Source organism: Notolabrus celidotus, chromosome 7, assembly GCF_009762535.1.
Source record: "Notolabrus celidotus isolate fNotCel1 chromosome 7, fNotCel1.pri, whole genome shotgun sequence".
Classification (NCBI taxonomy): Eukaryota; Metazoa; Chordata; class Actinopteri; order Labriformes; family Labridae; genus Notolabrus; species Notolabrus celidotus.
In genome coordinates, this window is record NC_048278.1 from 21,402,907 (window position 1) to 21,426,352 (window position 23,446).

General features: G+C 39.4%; 1 protein-coding gene across 1 annotated transcript; it reads right to left on the reverse strand.

Moving 5' to 3' along the window:
• Positions 1-1,819: 1,819 nt before the first annotated feature.
• prss12 (serine protease 12) lies at positions 1,820-23,128 on the reverse strand. The gene is given in 16 exon segments (XM_034688194.1): positions 1,820-2,028; positions 2,809-3,142; positions 4,917-5,212; positions 7,348-7,470; positions 8,295-8,373; positions 9,691-9,905; positions 14,233-14,374; positions 16,867-17,087; positions 17,180-17,321; positions 18,521-18,699; positions 19,301-19,451; positions 19,634-19,806; positions 20,738-20,876; positions 22,373-22,522; positions 22,525-22,683; positions 22,686-23,128. Coding segments are annotated over 16 exon segments (2,553 nt in total). The 5' UTR covers positions 22,705-23,128; the 3' UTR covers positions 1,820-1,997.
• Between the last annotated feature and the right edge of the window lie 318 nt (positions 23,129-23,446).

The window sequence follows — 23,446 nt, forward strand, 5'->3', positions numbered from 1 at the left end:
GATTTGCATGAGATCACTCTCATTCAGGTTTAATCATCATCCTTAGATCTTTCCCAACTGGATTTCCCAAGTGTTGCCAGAGTTAAAGAGATGGAAACAGATATGAGTAGAGATAAATTATCTGTGTATAATGAGACCTTCTGTTCCGCATCACCTCTTGTGACATTGGATGTAAACTCATTAGTACATAGAGTTAAAGGAAAAAGGTTCAGGGGAATAAGAAAAAGTCCAATTTAACAAAAGAAATACTTTGCATTGACATTAAAAAGATAAAGTAATAAAGATAGTATTTAGAACTTATGAATTTTGAATATCAAATGTAGCAGAACAATTTCATAAATTGAAATAGGTAGACATAATAAATACATGCACACAGTTGTTCATCATCAAATTCCATACAAAAAATAAAATGTATTACAGTGTAGACATTAGTAATTGTTCATGTTTTTATGAGGTGTTCATGGTTTATAATGCACTGATACTTAGTAAGCTCCAGAGACCTGTATTGCTTGATAGTGACCACAGCAGGGTGCTCTTGGACAACTGGGCTCCATTTATGAGCTTTTACCATTTTACTAGACATAAAAGCAGACAAATTAGTAGAATTTCCTACGTTTACCTTGCAGAACTATAACTGGGATCATTATGTTAATGCATTAGCTGCCTTTGTGTTCATTAAGGTATATAAATCCTGTGCATGAACAAAATTGTGTCAACTAGAGGTAGATATTTTAATTCCTATTTTAAACAGCTGTGAAACTTCAATGAGCTTCATAAAACTTAGCGAAATAAAGAAAAATATCATAGACACTGAGGTGGTAATGCATCATTAAAATCTGTTTTAATGTTTGATAAATATTACATATATGTAATGTATTTATATTCAGTTAAAGCTTATCTTAAGTCAGAGGTATGGCAGCAGCCAACCCCATAATTCTCTTGATGCCTTACAACACCATTGAATACATCGTCTTGAACAATAGTTTATGTATTTGGTTTTCAAAACTTTTACCCCTTAGAAAAATAATTAATTAGGATCATGTATGATTGGAAGGTGAGTTCACATTGATATAGGATGAAAAAGACCCCTCTATACTGGACATTCAACTTTACTTTGCAATTGCAAATGACTTACAGTCAATACAGGATTAAGGATTACATTTGGTGCTATGGTTGAGCCACAGGGGGGTGCTATTCTGTTGAATTTACAACAGTGTCTTGAAAGTATTGAGCTTATACAAAAAAAAAAAAACATGCACATTAATTTTAAACAAAGAATTCTGACACAAGGTGCAAAGTTTTCACAAATTAATTTTCAAAAACGAGATTTTTACACTGACCATATTCTGAAGACAAACAATAGACAGATTTTCAATCTATATTGCATTGATTCCATGCAGCCTCTTGTTGAAACAGTTTGTCCCAGATCTCAAATGCGTTATAATTCAACAGGCTGTGTTTGCTTAGTAAATGAAGACAACCGAGAACAGGGCTGCCATTCCTGAACACAGTGTGTGGGTTTGTGTGCAAACGCATTATCTGACACGGTAGTGCTCACTTTGACAGTTTACGGTTAGGAACAAGTCTGAAAGACCTCTAGTTTATGGTTAGGAACAAGCCTGAAAGACCTGTCATTCCAAGCTGCTGTCATGTTCTAGTAGTGTGGGAATGGTGAAGCTCTTAGAAAACATGCCCACAAATACCAGACTGTTTTATGTGAACAGACCCATATATAATACAAATATTTTAAATGTAAGAACCACACACAAAACAGATACTTTTTTTTTTACAAAATCAAAGTTTATGAAGAAATGTTTCAGTACATTAAAACATAAAGTCAGACAACATCGAATAAGAAAGCAGTGTGATGGCTGTGTTTCTTCAAGTGTACCAGATTGTCTCTGTCAACAACACTCAACTATCCCACCAGGACAAAAGCACATACCATCCAGGTGTCAGAACAATGAATCAGCACGTAGAAATGCTGTCTTGTGCTTTCATTCCAAATCAGCTTGAGTCTTTTTTTTTCTGCAAATTTCAAGCAGCAATGAGACAAGGACAAATATTGATTGAATACACATTATAAACACCTGAGTAATACTACTAAGACATAGAACCTGTTTTTTACTCAGTAGAACAAAGGTCAATATAGAGAAACATTATATAAACTAGAATGAAAAGAGGTTTAAGGACATATTTCAATTTGGCAATTATTACTTTTAGTGTAATACTTGACACAAAATCACTGAATGTCATGCATTAGGGAACATAGGCAGGGTTTCTTAGTGCAAATCTGCAAATTCATATCATGCCAATACTGTGGATGCAGGAGAGCATGCGCTATACTGTTTATTGGTTTTAACACTGTGGTCCCTTTTTTAACAAGTTTAATCCCATGTGTCATAGCACAAATTAGAGTACAACTTTATTTATTTTTTTAAAGAAAGGAAAGAAAACATATTTAAGAGAAAAAATTATATTAGTTTCTATGCATTTCCATTAAAAGAAGAGACTCAAGTTATGACAGTTTCTAGGGTTGAGATTTGATCAACCAAAATCTTGCAGCTCAAGAGACAAGGTTATTGAATAAGTGCTTTTGACACAGATGAGAGAAAAAGAAATGCCTACATTTTTCACAATATATAAAAAAGTTGTAAGACAAGGGTTCAGAGCTGCCTGAGATACTGGCAACTGCAATATGCTGTTGTATCAGTTGTCAGTTTGATACAACAAATCAAGTAACTCTTTAATGTCATTGTTTTTTTTAATTAAAAAGTTGTTTCGTTGTAGCTGTGCCTGATAATTCACCTTTTACTGCCTCTCCCTTTTCTGCTATCCCGTCCAATCGCCTTGTGTATCCAGGGACTAAAGGCAGAGACTTTTGTATAGACACCAGGGGACTGTTGTGTCCGGCAGGCATGGCCCCAGGACGTGACCCCATAAACCACCCAACCCCCTCCCGGACGCTCACACACCAATGGACCTCCACTGTCACCGCGACAACTGTCCACACGCCTCTCTGGCTGGATGCTGCCTGCGCAGAGCATGCGGCTTGTGAAGGCACCGTGAAAATGCTCCTGGCAATGACGACGTGGTAGTAAAAAGAGGGGGGCCTGCTGCAGGGTCTTGGAGTATGAACGACCTGAGGAAGAGGGGGAAGCATTAGAGTTTGAAGGGTATTTGTTGGCATCTACATTTCTATGCATCCAAGACTGATAGTAAGACAACTTATATAACTGCAAACTGATGTTACTTTTACTCTAATCCATTTTGAGATGGTTCTAAACTTTTAGACATGATACCTAATTGCTCTTTTGGTTCATGACATGTTTTTTTTTTTGTCCTTGCTTTGCCAGTTGGCCCCTGGCATCTTTCAGGTATAATAGAGCTTTAAACAGAAGATAATTCAAACTTTTCTGGTAGTGTGTGATCAATCAATCAATCAATCTTTATTTGTAGAGTGCCAAATCACAACAAACGTTATCTCAAGACGATTTTACAAACATAGGAGGTCTAGACCACGCTATGTCAATATATATCTAATCTATCAGAATATCTATGTAAAAAAGAAATGTTCATCAAAGACGACAGATTGGCCATAATCCTCCTGTCAGCCACCACCTCCACAGGGTCAGTGATGGATCCCATATAAAAAAAACGTCTCTATGCCTTAGAAAAGGAGACGCAGGATAAGCAAGATATGAAAAGCTTCCGTCCCTCTCCAGAGCCACACATTGTTATTAGCTGCGCATAGCAGGTTATGTGCACGATTTGCTCTTGCATATCTTTTTGTGTCAATAGAGTGGCAGACAGCCAAAAGCAAACAGCTGTGCAAACCAGACTTATCACTCTAAATTAAACAGTTCTTCCCTCTATCACACTTACTCTAAATAGCTTGTGTTGTCAAAACACTTTGAGAAACAAATGAAAACACTCTTTCTCACACAAACGCAAAGATACGAAGGGAAAAAGATTCACTAACCCCTCAGTAGGGAGAACAAGTTTTTGCATAAGCGTGTACTGTGACCTTTACCAGCTCTATGTGACTGTGTTGCTGTGATTAATGACATCAGCATGTAATTTAAAGATCATTAACAGATGTGTGATCGCTCTCAGGCAAGAGTATGGACACATACGTCAGACGAGTGCAATAATGGAAAATTCTCTTCTACTCATCAGCTCTTTAAGTGAACACAGAGTACTGTCTCGACCTGCTCTGTTTGTAAAGCATCTCAAGATAACATTTGTTGTGATTTGTCTCTAAGTAAATAAAGATTGATTGATTAATTAAAACCCCAAACTTAACATAAATATGAATAAAATCCTGGTTGCAGCAAATGATTATTTTGAAGTATAACAAATTGTACAGTTGACTTTAAACCAATTAACTGTAGTGTGATTACATTAATGATAAAATAACTTTCTGCTGTATTTTGTGTTTATGAATTGTATGAAATGGAGAGTAAAATCAGATTAAAATCTGGAGGGACATCAGGCCACAATTCAAGTTAAATTGACATAATAACATCTAGAACAGCTACCCTGAAAAACTTAATCGTTAGCTAGCTAACACTATCGTAGCTTAGCTAAAAATATTGCCAATATTTTTAGCTAGCTTAAATGTCTCTTAGCAAGGAAATTGGGCTTTTTCTGTTTCAGTGTATGACACTTTTGAACTGTATTTTGGATGCCATTGTATGCTTACAGATGGTAGTGAAAGAGTCATCAAATATGTTATGACTTGAAATTTGACCAGATGTCCTTTCAGAGTTTACAACTAATTATTTTTTCAGTTATACAATCATTGTAATAAGTATTTAGAATTAGGTATCCTGATCTATTACAAAACATACACATTTCCTTTTTGCATACAAGGCAACCAAACTCTCCCGACTTTGACAGACACACACCCTTACCTGTGTCACCCCAGCCAGTGATGTGACAGTTGCTGGCTTGCTTGAGCACTCTCTCTTTTTTCATGGGCAGACAAGCAGGAAGAACATGTCGGCTGAAAGACACACACTCTCCGGCCATGTGGCCCACTGCTCCTGGTGACAGACGGACCAAGGCCAGATCGTAATCATTGCTCTCAGAGTAGTAACTTGGGTGGAGGACAATCTGGTCGACAGCGTATTCCTCTTCGTACTCTTCAGGGACAAGGGAGTGGTAGTCTCCCACTCTAACTTTATACTGCTTAGTGCTGTTTCCATACCTGCAGAGAGAAGGAGCCATTAGAGGGTGTCAGCCATAAAACTGCTTTAAAGATGGGCAATAAATTCAAACACTCAGAGGGAGTTAGCTCAGCAATGGTTTTTCCATAGCTGAAAAATACCATAATCTTACATTTAACACATGCAGACATTAGATCTGCTCCTTAAAGTGTGAGAATAGAATACAAGTTTATGATGTTATACGATATTGTCTAGCAGTTAGTGTCCTCTTGAAGAATTAATATGAAAACTTTTTTTAAAAGATAAGCCTATCTTTTCAATAAACTTTGTCCTACCCTTTTCAGACTTTTCTCATTGATTTTTGAAGGTTGCATTTTGTTGTGTGTTTGTTTTTCTCTTGAGGAAACTCTTTAAACCCTGAGGATACTCAAGTTGATTCAGCTGGGAAAGTGGGAAAGAGTGAGAAGAGGAGCAAAATCAGCAGGGCAAGTCAGGGACAATGACAGGACTAAAGTAAGAGGGAGGGAAGAGTGGGCAGAGGAGAGGAGTGAAAGAAGGAGACCTTTTGATTGAGCCAAGTCTCTGTGTCCACTTACAACTTGCAGAGTGTTTCCGGAAAGATCTCCTAAGATCTCCTGACCTGAATGCTACAGCTTCCTGGCAGACCAGAGACACTACTCACCAGTCATCTAAGTACAGTACATACCCATCAATATACGCATGCACACACACGCACACGCACACACACACACAGGTTTGAGCAAGACTGATCACAGCTTCTGGCAGTTTGTGGAGGACTTCCTGGCCTGATCCTCTGCTTACTGCACAATCATACACCTAAGTTACCTTTCATTCACTGCTGTTGTTGCTTACAGGAGTCAAAAATCTGCTGAAGTTCTTTGACTGTTGGCAAGCCCCCAGCTGTACAGCTATGAGGTATAAATAGTTTAATGCGATGACAACATGTGACCACTGACCTTGGGTCAATTTTAATGAGCCTACTATTCGGAAATCAACATGTAAGCAACAACGTAATATGATCACCTCACTTAGATGTGTTTACAATACCCTCACATGGAATGCTGAAACCATCTGCAAAATAGAACTAGCAGAACAGGGTATGCCAACATGCTCATGTATTTTCTGATAATTAGTTACTAGGCATTAGTTTGTTTGTTTGATACCGTGAGAGAGTGTGTCACACTATTTTGGTTAACATAAATGAAAGGTGACACTGTGCAGTCGGAAGTCCCTATCTTGGTCTGCATGCTCTGGCAGCATGCAGCAAATTACTTTTCAAAGCTGTCATAACTGAAGCTAACAGTCTGGAGCATAGAGGACTGATATCTGACAAGGCTAGCTATGAAATCACTTTGGAGTGACCTTTCATGCCTGTTTATGATGTCTTTGATTCTATCGGAAGCTAAAAACAAATGTTTCACGATCTATGGTGTTTTTTCTCATGTGGTATTTAGATGTGGGTTCTGTATCTTTTGATAATAATAAACACTAAATGACAAATAATTTACTGGTACAATAGGGAAATGTGGTGCTGTGTGTACAAAGTGTATGCCAATTGGCAGCAGTCAGCAAACTCTTCTATTGTGTTTATGCCATCAATCTAAGAGTGAAAAATACACCCACAGGCTGTCTTTAAACATCAAATCCTATATAATATAAAATTAAAAGCCTGAGGCTCTAAGGTGTGTGAGCACGTAAAATTATTCTGTTGAATAGACCGGTTGTTTTTATTCCATTGACCCAGAATTTCTTTATGACAGGCAGTTATTTGATGCCACTTATTGTAGCGACTATAATACCTGTTCCACAATTAAAACCTTGCCACTGTCTTACCTGCTATATTCATTGGGTGACTGATTCCAAGATGGTGGTGCCACTTGGAGGTCCTGAGACCAGATGAAACTTAACGTCGTATCTCCCTGCCACCTGCACCTCAGCCAAACCATGACTACTCTCGTAGTTTGTGCTCACATGCTTGTGTCAGACTTGAATTTTACAAGGAAGTACATAAGATATGTAGCCTGGGTGCAGCTCAATTACTGGTAGAGGCACATGTATGCATACTTAGAACTTGTATAGCTTCCAATCCACAACACAAACATTGCCTCAAAGATACAGAATGTTTGTGACTATGTGTTGAGTGTGTATGTTTGACCTCTTAAAGCAGTGTGCAGAGGTGAGGACCCAGCAGGTGTCGATTACAGTTGCTCCACACACCAACCTCCCATCTCCTCGAGACCCCCGTAAACGTATCGCCGCCTGCCATGGCCAACCACCCCTACAAATATGTACAAAAACACAAACACAAACACAAACACACACAAGCAATTTTATAAAACACACTGGCAGATGAAAATGATGTATTATTTTGACAATGTTAAAAGATTAAGGACTTTTCAGTGTTTTATTGTAAAGCAGCGTCACCATATGTGGGAATTACACCTTGATTAAAAGAAACACAAGGCATCAAACAATTAGCACACAGAGCAGCACATCAAAACATGATTTATCTGATTTTTTTATAGTACAAAAAACGCCAGATTGTTTAAATGCAGCAAGTCTAAGCATGCAGGATGTGACCCACACATCTACACAAATAATCACTAATTTTGATAAAATATAACTTTGTTACATTTTTAAATTATATGTTTATAAGCATTAAAACTGCACTTTACTCTGCTTCCCCTCCCTCTTTCTTTCTCTCTCTCTCTCTCTCTCTCTGTCTCTCTCTTTTTCTCAAAAACACACACACACAAACACACACACACACTACACGCAGATATACTGAGTTATCACCACAGGATTTTCTTGTTTGATTCTATAGTCTTTCTGTGTACGCCAGTTTCTCTTGCTTATAAATCATCATTGCAGACACACATAGATTACAAGCTTACATTCCAACTAATTTGCATGCCTCCACTGGCTAAAAATAGTATATGTTAATGTTTGGAAGTACATACAATTCTTTGCCTGCAGCTTCAGATCAGCTGTTTTCAATCTAAGACTCACGGATTTGAAAATGCTTCCAACTCTCTTTCATTCTATGTTTCTGGCAGATGTTCTCTGTGCTGTTATTAATCCCTTCTGTCCCTTCCATCTTACCTCAGAGAGTTTTCTCCTCCTATAATTCGGCGCTGGCGAGTGTGCTTGAGCCGCAGACCACAAATTGAGCTGGCAGGATCTGACAGAGACAAAAGAGGAACTATTGGGTGTGTATATGTGAGAGTGTGTGGGAGGGCGATGATTGCTAAACCACACATTTAGGTTCAGATGTTGCTTTTATTAAATATTTAAGATTGACTGAACTGAGAAAGCTTGGGATTCATCCTTCTGATAATGTAAATAAAATAAACGAGAGATGGTGTGTGTGTGTGTGTGTGTGTGTGTGTGTGTGTGTGTGTGTGTGTGTGTGTGTGTGTGTGTGTGTGTGTGTGTGTGTGTGTGTGTGTGATGTTAAAATCTATAAACTGAGGTTAAGTACTTTTTCAGAAGATGCAATTTATCATACTTATAGGAGACAAAGCACCCTCCTGCCTTGGTTTGACTTCAGCAGTATGTGCCAGCAAGAAATGAGGTACTAGCATGTGTGCAGGTAACTGATAGCCTGGTGTGAGTCTGACGTGATATGTGACAGACAGGGTGAAGCAATAACATCACTCTCTCATTTTACCTTCTGGATATGTATTTATACATATACAGTAAAGGCCAAAAGTTTGGACACACCTTCTCATTCAATGCGTTTTCTTTATTTTCATGACTATTTACATTGTAGATTCTCACTGAAGGCATCAAAACTATGAATGAACACGTGGAGTTATGTTCTTAACAAAAAAAGGTGAAATAACTGAAAACATGTTTTATATTCTAGTTTCTTCAAAATAGCCACCCTTTGCTCTGATTACTGCTTTGCACACTCTTGGCATTCTCTCGATGCCAACACAACTGATGGTCCCAACCCCATTGATAAAGCAAGAAATTCCACTAATTAACCCTGATAAGGAACACCTGTGAAGTGGAAACCATTTCAGGTGACTACCTCTTGAAGCTCATTGATAGAATGCCAAGAGTGTGCAAAGCAGTAATCAGAGCAAAGGGTGGCTATTTTGAAGAAACTAGAATATAAAACATGTTTTCAGTTATTTCACCTTTTTTTGTTAAGTACATAACTCCACATGTGTTCATTCATAGTTTTGATGCCTTCAGTGAGAATCTACAATGTAAATAGTCATGAAAATAAAGAAAACGCATTGAATGAGAAGGTGTGTCCAAACTTTTGGCCTGTACTGTATATATATAAACATACCCACTCACACTGAAGTCCTCCCTGCTGTCCTCTTTCTGAGTCTTACCCTTTCATCTTTGTTTTTCATTCATTTTCCAATGTGTACATCAAACTGAAATGTTTGCTAAACATGCTCTAGCGTCATGCAGGCTCCAAATAAATCACAGAAGCTCTGCTGTTTGTTTTTCTGAGTAACATTAAGAAGAAGAAACAGACCTGTTTGACCCTTGACCTCTTTGTAGCTGTGTTGAAATTCCCCATAGTCACAGATGACCCCGGCGTCCTCACTATGGCGACAATTGTGTGTGCCAGGTGTCTGTTTGATGCAGTCTGCTATCGAGCGTTCCTCGCCGCTGCATTTCACGTTGTCAACATGGATAGGCCCGGTCCCTTCCCCAAAGTACGCCATCACACGTGCTTTCGCCACCCCACTGAAGAAGGGAGAAGAGAAGAAATAAAGAGAAATTTTAAGAGAAATTAGTTTTTTTCTGAATCAACCTAAGCTGGAAAAGTGTTAGACCTGTTACAAAATAACAAGTTTGAATTATTGTGCCCATTACTGTTTTCATTTTAATAAATATAAAAAATATAACTGAATATCAAAAATAGAACAGAAGAGTTCAACATACAAAAAAAAGCATTAACAAAAAAACAAGGCATCAATTTAGTAAAGAAAGGAACCAAAGAAGACAAGAGGCTTTTTGAAATGACTGATCTGAATTTGACATTCCTCTTCAATAAAGGAAATAAACCACTCCAAAGTCCAAGGACAAAGTCACCAAATGTTCTGTGTCCTGCTATGCTATAGTCTCTAGGAACATCTAGCAGATACCGACTTGAGTGACATTAAGCCACACTATTGACACAACAGAACAAAGAGTACTGACTCAAACCCACAAGTTGTAACCAGATTTTTAAACTGAACTCCAAACTGCACGGGAGGGCCATTGAGAGAGGACTGGAGTAATGTACTCCCTGCACTTTGTTTCTGTTAGAAGACAAGCAGTAAAATGTAATGGTTTTTTTTTCTTTAATTACATATATAAAACTCAACTTTGTTCTTTATTCAATGTTACTATGTATCCTTTCGATATAACTTTTATTTATGTTGTGTACAAAAGAATGCTGATGTGCTGGATCTCTCTGTCTACATGTGTGTGCATAAGCATACAGGGGTAGAGATAAGATGTCAGTATATATGTTATGGTTTGACATTCCCTGACTGTGACGCAAACCAGGTCAAACTTTGTCCACAATCTGATAGCAAGTGTATCACTGACTTTATTAGCATGGGTTACAGCCTATACAATTACAGGTAACCTATGGGTTATGGCTGTGTACGACTGTTACTGTGGTTTTAATTAAGATTGATAGATAACTGACCTGGATGATCTCATGTTGCATCCCTAGGGTTTGGTGGGTGGCAGGTATTGCTTCCTTACTGAGCCACAGGGAATCTCATTTCGCTTATTGAGACCTCTGGCTCTGCATCGTTGTCTCCTATTTCTCCCTGAACAGTGCTTAGCATGCCATGGGTAACACTCATAGTCACTTGGGTATAAACCTTGGAAGTATAAGAAAGCTACTTGCTGTATTTTTGTGGAAACATAACAATGATTATTTTCCTCAGAAATAATATTTTATGTCGTGTCCATTGACAGGACACCATGAAAAAAAACACTCTTGACAAACATTTTCTAATCTTAGTGGATCTGCTTAAAGTATTTCTGGAGAGAATGGGAGAAAAGATGCAGCCAAACCGACTCGCATAAATCATAAACTGCAGACGTAAGGAAACTCATCTGGATGATTCTCAGACGAGATTTCAGTAACAGTAAAACCTCTCATTGTTTTAGTCTTGTCACATGAACAAAAAGCAGTTCCAGCAAGACTCATGTAGATCCTAAGTCAGGTTGACTCTCAGTCAAACTATTGACATTGATTGTAATTTGCGTGAAAGTGTGTGCGCATCTGTATATATTCTCTTTCATCACTCCCATGCTGACCTCCAATCCTCAGGGGCCTGCTGTGTATGTAATGACCTTTCACCACACCCTGTGCGAGACAGAATGATGATCCTAACACAGTTTTTACATGACTCCAACACGCTTCCTCTCATTCTCTCACGCTTATGCACTCCAGATGTGGCTTTCATGTACACACAGATGTGTCACAGAAAATTAGGTGGCTTAAGGAGGATTCTTCCTTGCTGAGGAGTGATGTGAGGAAAGTTTGTTACGATATAGTTTTCCCTAGCCATCACTTTGCCTTTGTTTTGGAAAAGAGGACAGTGTCTTAGGGGGAGGAGATAATAGGACACAGAGAGGATGAGATGACGTAGTTTGCCTTGCCTGGACATATCTGACACTTTGGATGTGTCATTTGCACAAATTGCCTGCCCTTTAATTGGATGTTTGTCTTGGCTCTGCTAAAGGGCACAGCATAAACCTCTAATAAAAAACCCTGGCAGTAAACGGGAGGGTCATGAGAAGTGCTCAAACACTACAGCACACATATTTAAAAGATAAATCTAGGAAACACAGTAACTTTGAATGATTGAAAGATCTGTAGGTATTCCGACTTAGGTTAGCTCGAAACTCAAGACATGCATGATAAGGTGCAAACTAAAACCAGAGAGAGCTAGAGGGATGGAGAGATGACAGACAGACAGACAGACAGACAGACAGACAGACAGACAGACACAGAAAGCAGAAGCAAGGGTACTATAGGATGGGTGCCAAGTCTAAGACGTGCTGATTGATTTTGTGAACAGAGTAGGTCATCTGGAATCACTTAGGGGTGTTCAATGTATAAAGCTGTCACACTGCAAAGCAACGGCTTCACAGAGACATTTTCTCTTACATACGCCCAAACATCCTGTTGTTGGAGATGAACATATGCTGAAAACAAGAAGGATAAAAGAGAAAATATGAGAATAAGTGATAAAAACCTACATTATATAAGGTGTTCCGGTGCATCGACAATGAAAGGCATGCATTCAATTTACACTAAGCCACTTGATGTAGATTGAAAATCTAAAATGTAGCCACTAAGGATTTATAGAAATTTAAAATCTTCCTGAACAGATACAAGTTGAAAAGCTTAGACCTTCAACAATTACTAAAAGGGACTTTAAGGGCCTTTTAACTGATTTTGAAATAGTCCCACTTAGGGATGTTAACAATTAATCGAGTATCCCCTCAACTGGGGGATGCGGCTGTGCGTCAGGTCTTCACGAGCGCTTTTTTCTCTGCCCCGGTTGCACTCCCCGCTGACAGCTGACCACATACACATGCTCATTTTTCTCCATGAGAATATGTAGGCAGAAAACTGGTCACTGTGAGTCTGAAATATGTTTCTGTTCAGTTCTCTTATTGCAGTAAATCCACATGTTGTAGCCTGAGCCTTCACTTTATACAACTGTATGTACACAGAGATTCTTTTTGAGCCTTCTCCACACGTTGATATTCAGCGTGTTTAACATTTTTTAAACCTCAATATGATCGGAGCTATTCAATACTGCCATTATATACATTGTGTTAATGAGGAATATTTGATTTAGGGGAAAATAATGCATTTGGCATTGTTTTTGACACAGACACAGAAATTGTCTGTTTTTTTAATGATTATCACAAATTGATTGTTTAAATTTCCAAAGATTGAATATGGAGAATATCTAAAATTGACATCCATAGTCCCACTCTTATACTAATGCATCTTCTTGATTTACATAATCAAATGGAATTATCAGCAACAAGATTTGTTATTTCTTTATAATGAATTTTGGTTTTAGAGCAGAGTTGATATTCAGCACAAATATGGAAGTGGCTTAGTTTCAAACTCCACTGGTAAATTTAGGTAGTGAGATGTAAGTCACCAAGCAGCAGGATTTTCTTTTCTATGGATACCTTTTTTTTTTTTTTTTCATCATTTTTTGTATCCGTGGCTGATTCTGGATAGGATTAACAAAAGATGTGCATTTTCTGTTGAAGAATTATTTTTAATATTTGGACCCATCATTATGGGTAACCTTAAACGGTCATCTGGTCACCTTTTATCTAAAGCTAACTAATGGTAATAAATCTGAGTTTACAAAGTTTTGTTGGTGTTACGTTCACTTCATAATTTTAAATAACTACTTGAACAACAGTATTAAGGAGAAGATCTGTGTTCCATACATTTGCTTTCCACAACAAATGGATGCTTTGACAAGAGCCATATCTCGATGACAGTGGGTGATGGTACTCATGGGAAATGCAGTTTTCATCCAAGAGAAAACACAACATGAAAAGCTCCTCCCATTGCCTTCGATTAATAGACAGTTGGCTAGGATAAAAAATCACATCTTAGTATTATTTTTGTGTGATTTTTTTTAGCGCATTCATTTCTAAAATGTAATACTTTCTCAAGCTAATATTTGCAGGTTTTATAAGCCTTCCTTAGAGTAAACTGATTATCTTTGGATTTGGGGGCTGTTGGTTGAGCAAAAATTAAACTAACCAGTAGTGTCATTTTGGGAATCCTTCAACACTTTTTTTCAAAATGTGTTAATAAATAGTTTAAAGACAAGTTGTTTAATGGGTAATTAAGATTGAAAAAATATGCAGCGAATTTCTGAGCTGTACTGATAATCTCTTTAGCTCTCAAACATTGTGTGGATTAGCCCCTTCCAACAAGTTTCCTCTCTCATAAGGAAAGCATTCGTCATGCTCAAGTCAATGTGCTTTTGTAGATTTTTTTTCCCCAAAACACACAAACCTGTATCCCAACTGTCGACAAACCACCTCAGCGTCACGATCAGTCCATCCGTCGTCACACACAGTCCCCCATTGACCTGACAGATAGAGCTCCACCCGGCCTTCCCTCCGACTCTCTCCACCTACAAGCCTCAGTGGTACACCTGATGATAACAAACAGACACAGTTTACACCGACTCCAACTCACCCTGCTGTCACATAGTTATTTCTGCTCTCGGAAGTTACACAAAACCCCTCAGTCTAGAATATCTTAAAGACACTACACACACATTCCTGAACAAAACCTGATAAACCTGGCTAACATGTGATGCGGCTGAGGCATGATTGAGGCATGAATGAGGCATGTGCACACATGTACCTTACAAAAGGGAGAAACTTGAATACCTGACCAATCTTATGCAGGCAACCACTTGTGGGCCCTGAAGGGAAATTGTTGAGACCCCTGATACTATAAAATGATCTTTAATTTTCATTGCCTCTCTGCTCACATGCTATGTCTCTTGTTCTTTCTCTCTTAAATGATGCTCTCTCTCTCTTAATTCAATGAGTGGCAGATTTTGGTTTAAGCAATCAATCTTCATCAGTCTGCAACCAAATGCACAGACATCAAACAGACTCAAACCCACTAACCTGAATAAAAAAGTCAAGAGAATACCAATGTCTTTTCCATGTGTGGACAATTTCATGGCCAGACTTTATTTATGTCATATTTTAAGCTAACATATTCAGAGATAGTGGGTTGTGGCATTTGTAGCTTAGTTTCAGCGTATATGCAACAACTCACTATATATAGGTGAATGTGACAGTACTAACTTGAATGACAGGCATTCAAACAATGTGTGTGTGTGCACGACATAATTGTTGTGGGAGGGGGGATTAAGGCGCAGGGGCGTAATTGTGGGAATGTTTACTTATTTGGCAGTGTGGGCTGTTGAGGAAATGCTCATCTGTGTCTCTCTTAGAAACACAAACATTGTTTAATACCTCTCTTGGCGTAGACACAAACAAACTTTTTTGAAAGAGAGAGTGAGAGTGACTGAGAGAGAGAGAGAGAGAGAGAGAGAGAGAGGGGGGGGGTGTTCAAAGCCCGGCCCGGCTTATCTGCTTTTTCTCCGTTTCCAAAAACAACATAAACCAATCTGCTTGTGGCATGTTGAGGGAAAGGAGGGATTTGCTCTCACATATAAACATAAACACACTCACAGGCACACACACAAACACATAAATGTTCTGCAGTAATGGCATAATTCCTTTGTGTGGGGTGAGGGTGACCCTCCGCTTCTTACCAAACAATGTAAGCTACCTAAACCAAATTTAGCAACCACTTAAAAACTAGACTTCTCCTTTCATTGATGCTCAGCAGAGGTAACAGACTTATTTCTGCATGTATGAGTTGAAACCTGAGCCACTTCTGGTCTCATTCCAGCTCTACCCTAACACATCTTTATTGATGGCTGTAGGCCATAAGGCTGACTAATGGCACTATCATTCAACCCACTCCTTTGTCTCACAGTACCTTTTTTCTCAGCCTACAAAGAGGTACAAATGTAGCTTTATCTAACACTACTTTTACATACTGTGATGGTGTGGTTTTATGCAAACCATGTCAAAGATTGGCTTTAGGAAGAAAGGTCCATCTAATCATGATGACTTTACAAGTGACCCAGTTATAAAGCTATCTAGCAGCTGTCCCTATTAGTGTTAGCATGACTGACATCAGCCTCTATCTGTCTTCCAGAAAGTGCCGCCTTTCCTCTTCCATGTAAGATGAGCTGCAATTGACTGGAGGGTGAGTATGGTAAAGATCTTAAGGACAGATTTTAATCAATTTCCTGGTTTAAAAAAGTGAAAGAAAATAAGATGGAATCCGTCATCTTAGGGTTTCCTTTCCCTCACTGCCTATAAAACATTGTGTGCTCTCTATGCAAGGTTGAGTTTCCATTTTTAAAAAATACTGTAGAGAATGACATTAATGTTAAAGGAAAGACGTTAGGCTGTTCTACCATAATGTTTGGTCTCAGGAATTAAGAAATAAATAGATAGCAGCAGTTAGCCAGACGTATTACATCTGGACAGTCTTAAAAGTTGAAGGGCCCAGATGGCAAACACTGATAGTTTTATGTCTTTACAAAGGTATCCATAAAAAGTAACTCAAACTGAGCTAAGCTAGTAGGGGGTAATTCAATTCAAATTCAATTTGAACTGCAAAAGTGATCATATCCCATTCATTTAAATTCTGAAATGTATAGGTAACCAGATGCTCATGAAGAAGTTTTAAGCGCTCACATACTGGATGTCAAATGACTACAGGCTTTAGCTTCCCTATTAATTCCCTGATAATTAATGCCATTACATTAATAGAAATACCCGCTAAAGAAATAATTTTGACTTCTAAGCATGTAGAATTACATTGCTAGATGGTTGTTGTTGTGTGCTTATTTCACTTTTCATCTGGTGTGACAAAGTGACCTAAGACCTAAGACTACTGTTACACTGTCACAGTACAACAGAAATTACCTTCATTGGCACATACATTTTTCTCATAATATACGGTAAATGTCTAACCAAATGCAAATGCATACATCTTAAAGGTTCAGCTGAACCTGTTTCACAGTAAGACAACACTCCGTCTTACTACTTGGGAGACTTTCTCCGATGCGTTCAGGGCTGCATGCAATGTTGACGTCTTCATGGTGCGTGCAGTCATGACGAAGCCACTCCCTCTTGTTGCACAGCAAAAGGCTAGGCTCCTTCCCTGTGCAGCTCACATCATCCAAAAGAATGGGACCTGACCCCACCCCGAAGCGTGGGACTGGGTTGATGTCGAGACCTTCAGAGAGGAGAGTCTCACCTAACCTAAAATGAAGACATGCACACATCATTTTACAGTTATTTATAAGACATGAGGGTAATACAAATGCCTGTCTGTTTGCACAAATACACATTACCTGTAACCAAGTTGTCGGCACACCACTAGCGTGTTTGAGTCTGTCCAGCCATCATCGCACACTGTACCCCACTGACCTCGGTAGAAGACTTCTAAACGCCCCTCGTTGCTGCCTGTGCCCCCTGTGAACCTGACAGTACCATCTAGAGAGAGACAGACAGTCACAGACAAATACACAAAGACCAAAAGTCATGTCCTTCATTTGTATTGAAAAGACAACTGATGACCCAGTTTTAAATTATTCTTCAACACACTGCTGTAAATTGAACTTCTAAACTTGAACAAAATATGCTGCAGATAAAATCATGTCCAACTGCAGTGAGCACAAAAAAGCCCTTTGAGATCCTACTCAGAAAAAATAGCCCTTGCATGTAAACAGGGGCTCTGTCCTTAAGACCTTCACACAATGGTCACCAGGCAACACAGCAAACTCTTGCTATACTTAAGAGCCTTGTGAAAACAATAGAACTGCTCCTGCATAGTTTGCATAGGATGAGCAATGGTCTCCTTATTTTCAGTTCTGGTGAACAGATCTCTCTTAGAGTAAGAATGCAAGGGCTTGTCCACTAAACAGACGATAATTTATTCACCTAGTATCATTCTCCAGGATCTTTGACTTTTTTTAACTTTTTTTAATTACCATAAAATTTGGAATAAAGCCACATTGGTATCCAAGATATGGGGGCCCCAGAGAGAAAATATTCTTAAATGTCTACCTGTGTGAAGACTTACATCGCTATTGGTAACATGCAGCTTCTATGCAGATAAGATAAGACACCACTAGACTGGTCTGACTCGTTATTTATCCAGCATCCTTTATACAGCAAATCAGCTGAATTCTTCTTCAAGCACCATCTTCCAGGTGGAATACTGTAACACTATGAAATACCTCTCCATGCATTTCACACTTGCATATAGGCTGCAATGGTGTATACGATGCAGCTCACTATTTAAATGACAATAAAGGTATTAAGGTGTGTCTTATGCAGCAGGTTTTACAGCAAACATTTGATTTGTTGCAGCAGGAAATCACAATCTAGGGGTACATGTAAACCAAATTGTCACCTTAAAGCTGGGGTTGGTAGTCAGATTTAGATACACTTTTTGTTATACTGGTTAAAATGATCGTTTTGGAGGAGCTCCGAGGGAGGAGCGGAGGGGTTAGACAGAGTCATGAGGAAATGCTACATTCAAATTCATGCTAGTTTTCCGAGACTACCAACCCCAGCTTTCATTTGAAAATGAGGAATTCCTGAAGGTACTTCCAAATCTCTTTATGTGAAATAAAGAATGTGTGTATTTTCACAGCATACCTTGTGAACCTACATATATGTTGTACTACCTGTAAGAGGGCTGCAGGACACCCCGGCATCCTCAGAGTGTAGACAGTTGTGTTCACCCCAGCCACTTTTGGGACACTGCTCCAGTGTGAGTTCATTGCCTGTGCAGCGCACCTCATCCAACCACACACGGCCTGAACTCTTGCCAAAATGTGCTTGGCCCCATGCCCTGGCCACACCGCTACAAAGAAAAGAGAAGAAGTAAGAAAGAATTGAAGGTTTGGTTTGCAGGAATACTGACACAATTGACAACAGATGTACTGCCTAGCCCTAACTTACCCAATGTAAGTTACAGGATGCTGTATTTGGTAGCTAAAAGGAATTAAACTATGTTGGAAAAATTGCTGCCCATGCTCATCCGTGAATACATAAACACTGCAACACCAACACTGCGTTGGCATCCACAAAAAAACGCTCACAGGAACATGTGGGGAGTGTAGAGTTGCTAAATATGCATATCTCTGTGGTATTAGAATTCACACAGGAACAATGAGCTTGATTCACTATCTGACCCCCAGATGTTCTTTACTGCTCGCGTCTCTCTCTGTGTGTGTCCAAATGGAAAGAATACTTGTCATACTTTTGGAGACAGAGGGAGAAACAGACGGCTGGACACCCACATCAACACATCTCGGCTTCCTACTTGAATTTTCTGTCACACTTCTTTCTCCTTTTCTCCTACTCACGGCTCCTTATTGGTTGGATTTAATGGATGAAACAACATTTGTAATACCTGTGTATGTGTGTGTGTGTAGGGGTGGAGGGTTGCAGTGCCCATTCACCTTAGCCCCAGTTGTCGACACACCACCTCTGCATCACTGTCGTCCCATTGGTCATCACATATGGAACCCCAATGGCCTGCATGGAAGACCTCGACAGTTCCTTCTGACCTTGATCCACCTCCCACAAGCCTTATGGGGACTGATACTACTGCTAAAAGGCACAGATAAATATCTTTACACTTTAAGAAATTTGAAAGATTTACACAATTAAGGGGAACTCTTTTGTTTCAAATACGTATCACAAACAATTTTTCAAACTCGGTTATAATCAAATTTATGAAGTTTGTGCAAACCTGGCTCCATCCCTTGTAGTTCACCTTGAGGAGTGCTTACCTTGCTGCTGGTTGCAGGTGATGGCTGCAGCCAGTGAACACTCTCCTCCGTTCCAGGTGGTCTTAGGACACTGGAGTAAGTCTGGCTCATCTCCCTGGCAATGGACGGCCCTCCAATGAAATTTGGCCAAGCCTGGACGAAACACAGGAACTGCACTTGCATGACCTGAGGTTCTAAAGGAGGATCGAAAAAAAGGCTTTAATTTATTTGACATACTTACTGAAATGAATAAGATAAAATAGGAAACTCAATCTCATTTAATATGAAGTTTTGATTAGGAAACACAGTAGAGCAGATAGCAAAGTGTCGGTTTTAGCCTAATAGCAGTAACATAGAGCCATCTGTCCGTTGGTGATCTGCCATTCCAGGGCCAACATGGTCAGCAGTTTTACACCCAACAGCTTTCAATAACTGGCCATGTGAAAGTCATCACCAATGATTCAAGCTGACATATGGCTGACATTTGCCCTCTTTCCTTTCCTTTCCTTTCCGCTGCAGAAGTGCATTGACTCCTGTGTGAATATGCACACATGCGCATGTGTTCATGTCAGCATGCATGCCAGTGCTGGTGTTAGTCTCAACATGTGTAGTAAGTGCACAAAACGCCTCTGTTCCTTGGGGCAATCACACTGACTACACCCCTAGTTATGTGCTCTGTTAATATGTAGGATCTGTCTAAAGGCTCTCATTTGAACCCAGCAAATTAGAACTCCACGTGTGTGTGAAAGACAAAGACACAAAAAAAAAAGATCTGGTAACAAGGTACATAGCTGAGCACTAAAGGTATTCAAATACCCCTGGGTAATGGGGGTTTAAAATGCAAGGGTCACATAAGAAAAGTACAAAGACTCTGTCAAGCATGCATGCGTAAGTCTGAAGTTGTGAAATTCTCCTACATTCCCACCAAATTTCCATTACACACAAACATCTCTCAGGCCTTTGATGGCAGCTTAACATTGTTGGCTTCCAAGGTAGGTGGTGCTTTTCTTGCACCTGTATCTGAATATGTATGTGCAGGGGAGGGGCAGACACAGAGCAGCAGCAAATAGTACATGTCTGAGTGCATGTGTGTGCGTGCTGCGAGTGTGTGCTCTGCTCTCTCACCCCTTGCCCAGCTGTCTGCAAACCACTGCAGCGTCTTCGTCGCCCCAGTCATCACTACAAATGGACCCCCACACTCCACCCAGATAGACTTCCACCCTTCCATCAAGCTTGGAGCGGCCTCCTTGCAGACGCACTGAGCCTAGGATGGAGAGAGAGCCAGAGAACAGTAGATTTTTAAAGAAGCAGCACAGAGAGTACTTGATAAGGGGTGGAAAACAACACAAAAAAAGATTTAAGTTTTGCCATACCTCGTCAAAATATAAAACAAATAAGGGATTATGATTCAAGTTTTAAAAAAAAATAGAGGCACAACTGGGAACACAGCTTGGAGTACAAGAAAAAAAAGACTCAGTCCATGTTGAAAAATAAGAAAATGAAGGCAGACTGTTTGATTTAGTGCAGTTGAAAGGACAGCACATTTACATGCACATACCTGTCCTATGAATTAATGAGCTAGTGAAAGTGTCAACTTCAAAAACCTGCATGTAAACTTCAGTGTTGAATTCAGTGTTGTTTGGTGTCACATCAAAACACTCTCCAATAAATAGACCTGTGACAATAAGTACCTCATTTAAAGTCAAAGCAGGTGACAGATTTAGCTATGTACACATACTAATTTGTTTTGTTTGGAAATGTCTTTCTCACTGTTTTGGTCCCATGCCTGACCACCACATAGTTCATTCTCTCCCTGACTCAATGAGACATTTACACATACAATACATGGTTACAGTGGGTTCTGGTGTAAGCTTGTTGTGGGAATGGCTCTATTTCTATTAACTACCTGGTATATTTTGTAGTAGGAGCACAGAAGTGTACTTCTAAAGGTCATGTATAAAAAGATAAACAGGACTTGAAACAGTATTAGGTGACCCCATTAAGGATAGTAATATCCATACACCTTCAATAACTGAAATATGTATCGCTTTTCCATTAATCATTTATCAGGAGATAAATTACAAATGCTATACCAGCAGACTCCAAGACTCAAAGTACTACATGGCCACCTTTTCTTGTGCCAGATAGAAACCATACACTCTTTACCTTTACCACTCTCTTACTTCTTACCTTTCATAAAGCCAGAGATATAATCCGCAAGGCAAATAAAGTTCTTCAAAGTACTCTTAGGTTTACTGAACCCATTTTTTTCACCACATCTCAAATTTGAATATGACAGTAAGGGTTTATTTGCTCTTATTGTTTTACTGCCTTTCACAGTTGATCTCTGGACTTCGTATTGCAAAACTCACCGTATAGCAAATACTTGTGCACTCATTTCAGCACAAATGTGCTTATACTTGCCATCTGCATGCACTGTACTCACACCTGGGACACTGAGGGTGTGTCCTGTTTAATTACTTCGGCATGAGCTTCCTGAGTTCAACACCATTGGAGCTAAAACAAAAACCCTGTTAACAGTTATCTCCTCTCATTGCCTCAACAAAGATATGCTACATTTAAAATGTATTTTGCTTTTTGCTTATTCGAGATTATTTCTATAGGCTATTGACTGTTAAATTATAATTCAGTCTATTTGGTGACTTCTGCTGTCTAATGTAATGATTTTTGTATTTCTACACATGTAGATCATTGATCCTTACAATATTCCCGCATGCGTCTTTAGGCCCGTTTGTTTACCTTGTTTACAGTCGCAGTAGCCCCAGTCCACTCTGCCCCTGTGAGTCCTGAAAAAGCACCATGGCTTATCCTGCCGTCCGGGTTGCGACAGTGGGTTGTGCTCTCCCAGTCCTTTGCCCGGGTAGCGCTCCTTGAAGCCAGTCACCTCGTCCAATTCATGCACCGGCTCCCGGACTCGGTGACGTCTATCGCTCCCCGGTAAAACCGTCTCTCTCCCACGGCGTGTGCAGCATTCTGTGAACGGCAGGATGATGAAGGAAGGCTGCTGGAGGAACACACGCCGCTACACGCAATCAAAAGCGCGGCTATTACGCAAGAAACGCCAAATTCATGTTAGATTTCCGATTCTCGACAACTGATGACAGAAGAGATTTCAGTCGCTCCTATCATCAGCTGAAGAGACGATATTCAGTTTGTCTCTCCGCCCTGCAGCGGGACGAGAGTGAGAACCGAGAAAAGAAAAAACGACGCGGATCAATGAAAACTCCTGTTTACGTGGGCTATGGGGGCAGAAAGCTCCCAATGAAAATTCAATAACATGTGGAGCAGAGTAATATTACCCCATCGTGTGAATCAATGCCATTAAATTCAAAGTGTTGTTACATAAAAACAAACGGGTATTGTTAATGTCTGTAGGCTAGGGGGAAACTATGGGGAAAAGAGCACAAATGGACCAATCCATTAATATGATCATTTGGACATTTGAGAATTCCATAACTAGTCATTGCATGACTAGCAAACAATGAAATTAGGAGCGCCTTTCCGTTGGTGCATACAAACAGTGGTGTGATAAAAAAAAAAAATTACTTATAGCATATAGTTATTTTGTATGTAGGATACAGGTTTTTATTGCAACGATATGTCCAAATTGCATGAATGATTGTGCTATTGATTCTATTATATACGGTTTTAAAAGTTATTCTTATTGTCGTCATGACTGTTAACACATGAACTCACGTGACCTATAGTTTAGGTATTAATCTATAATGCGTTGCTAAGCCTTTATTAATGTAGGCAAATATTTCTTTGGGAACCAAATCATGAAGGACGTCATGAAGTAATGGAATGATGCAG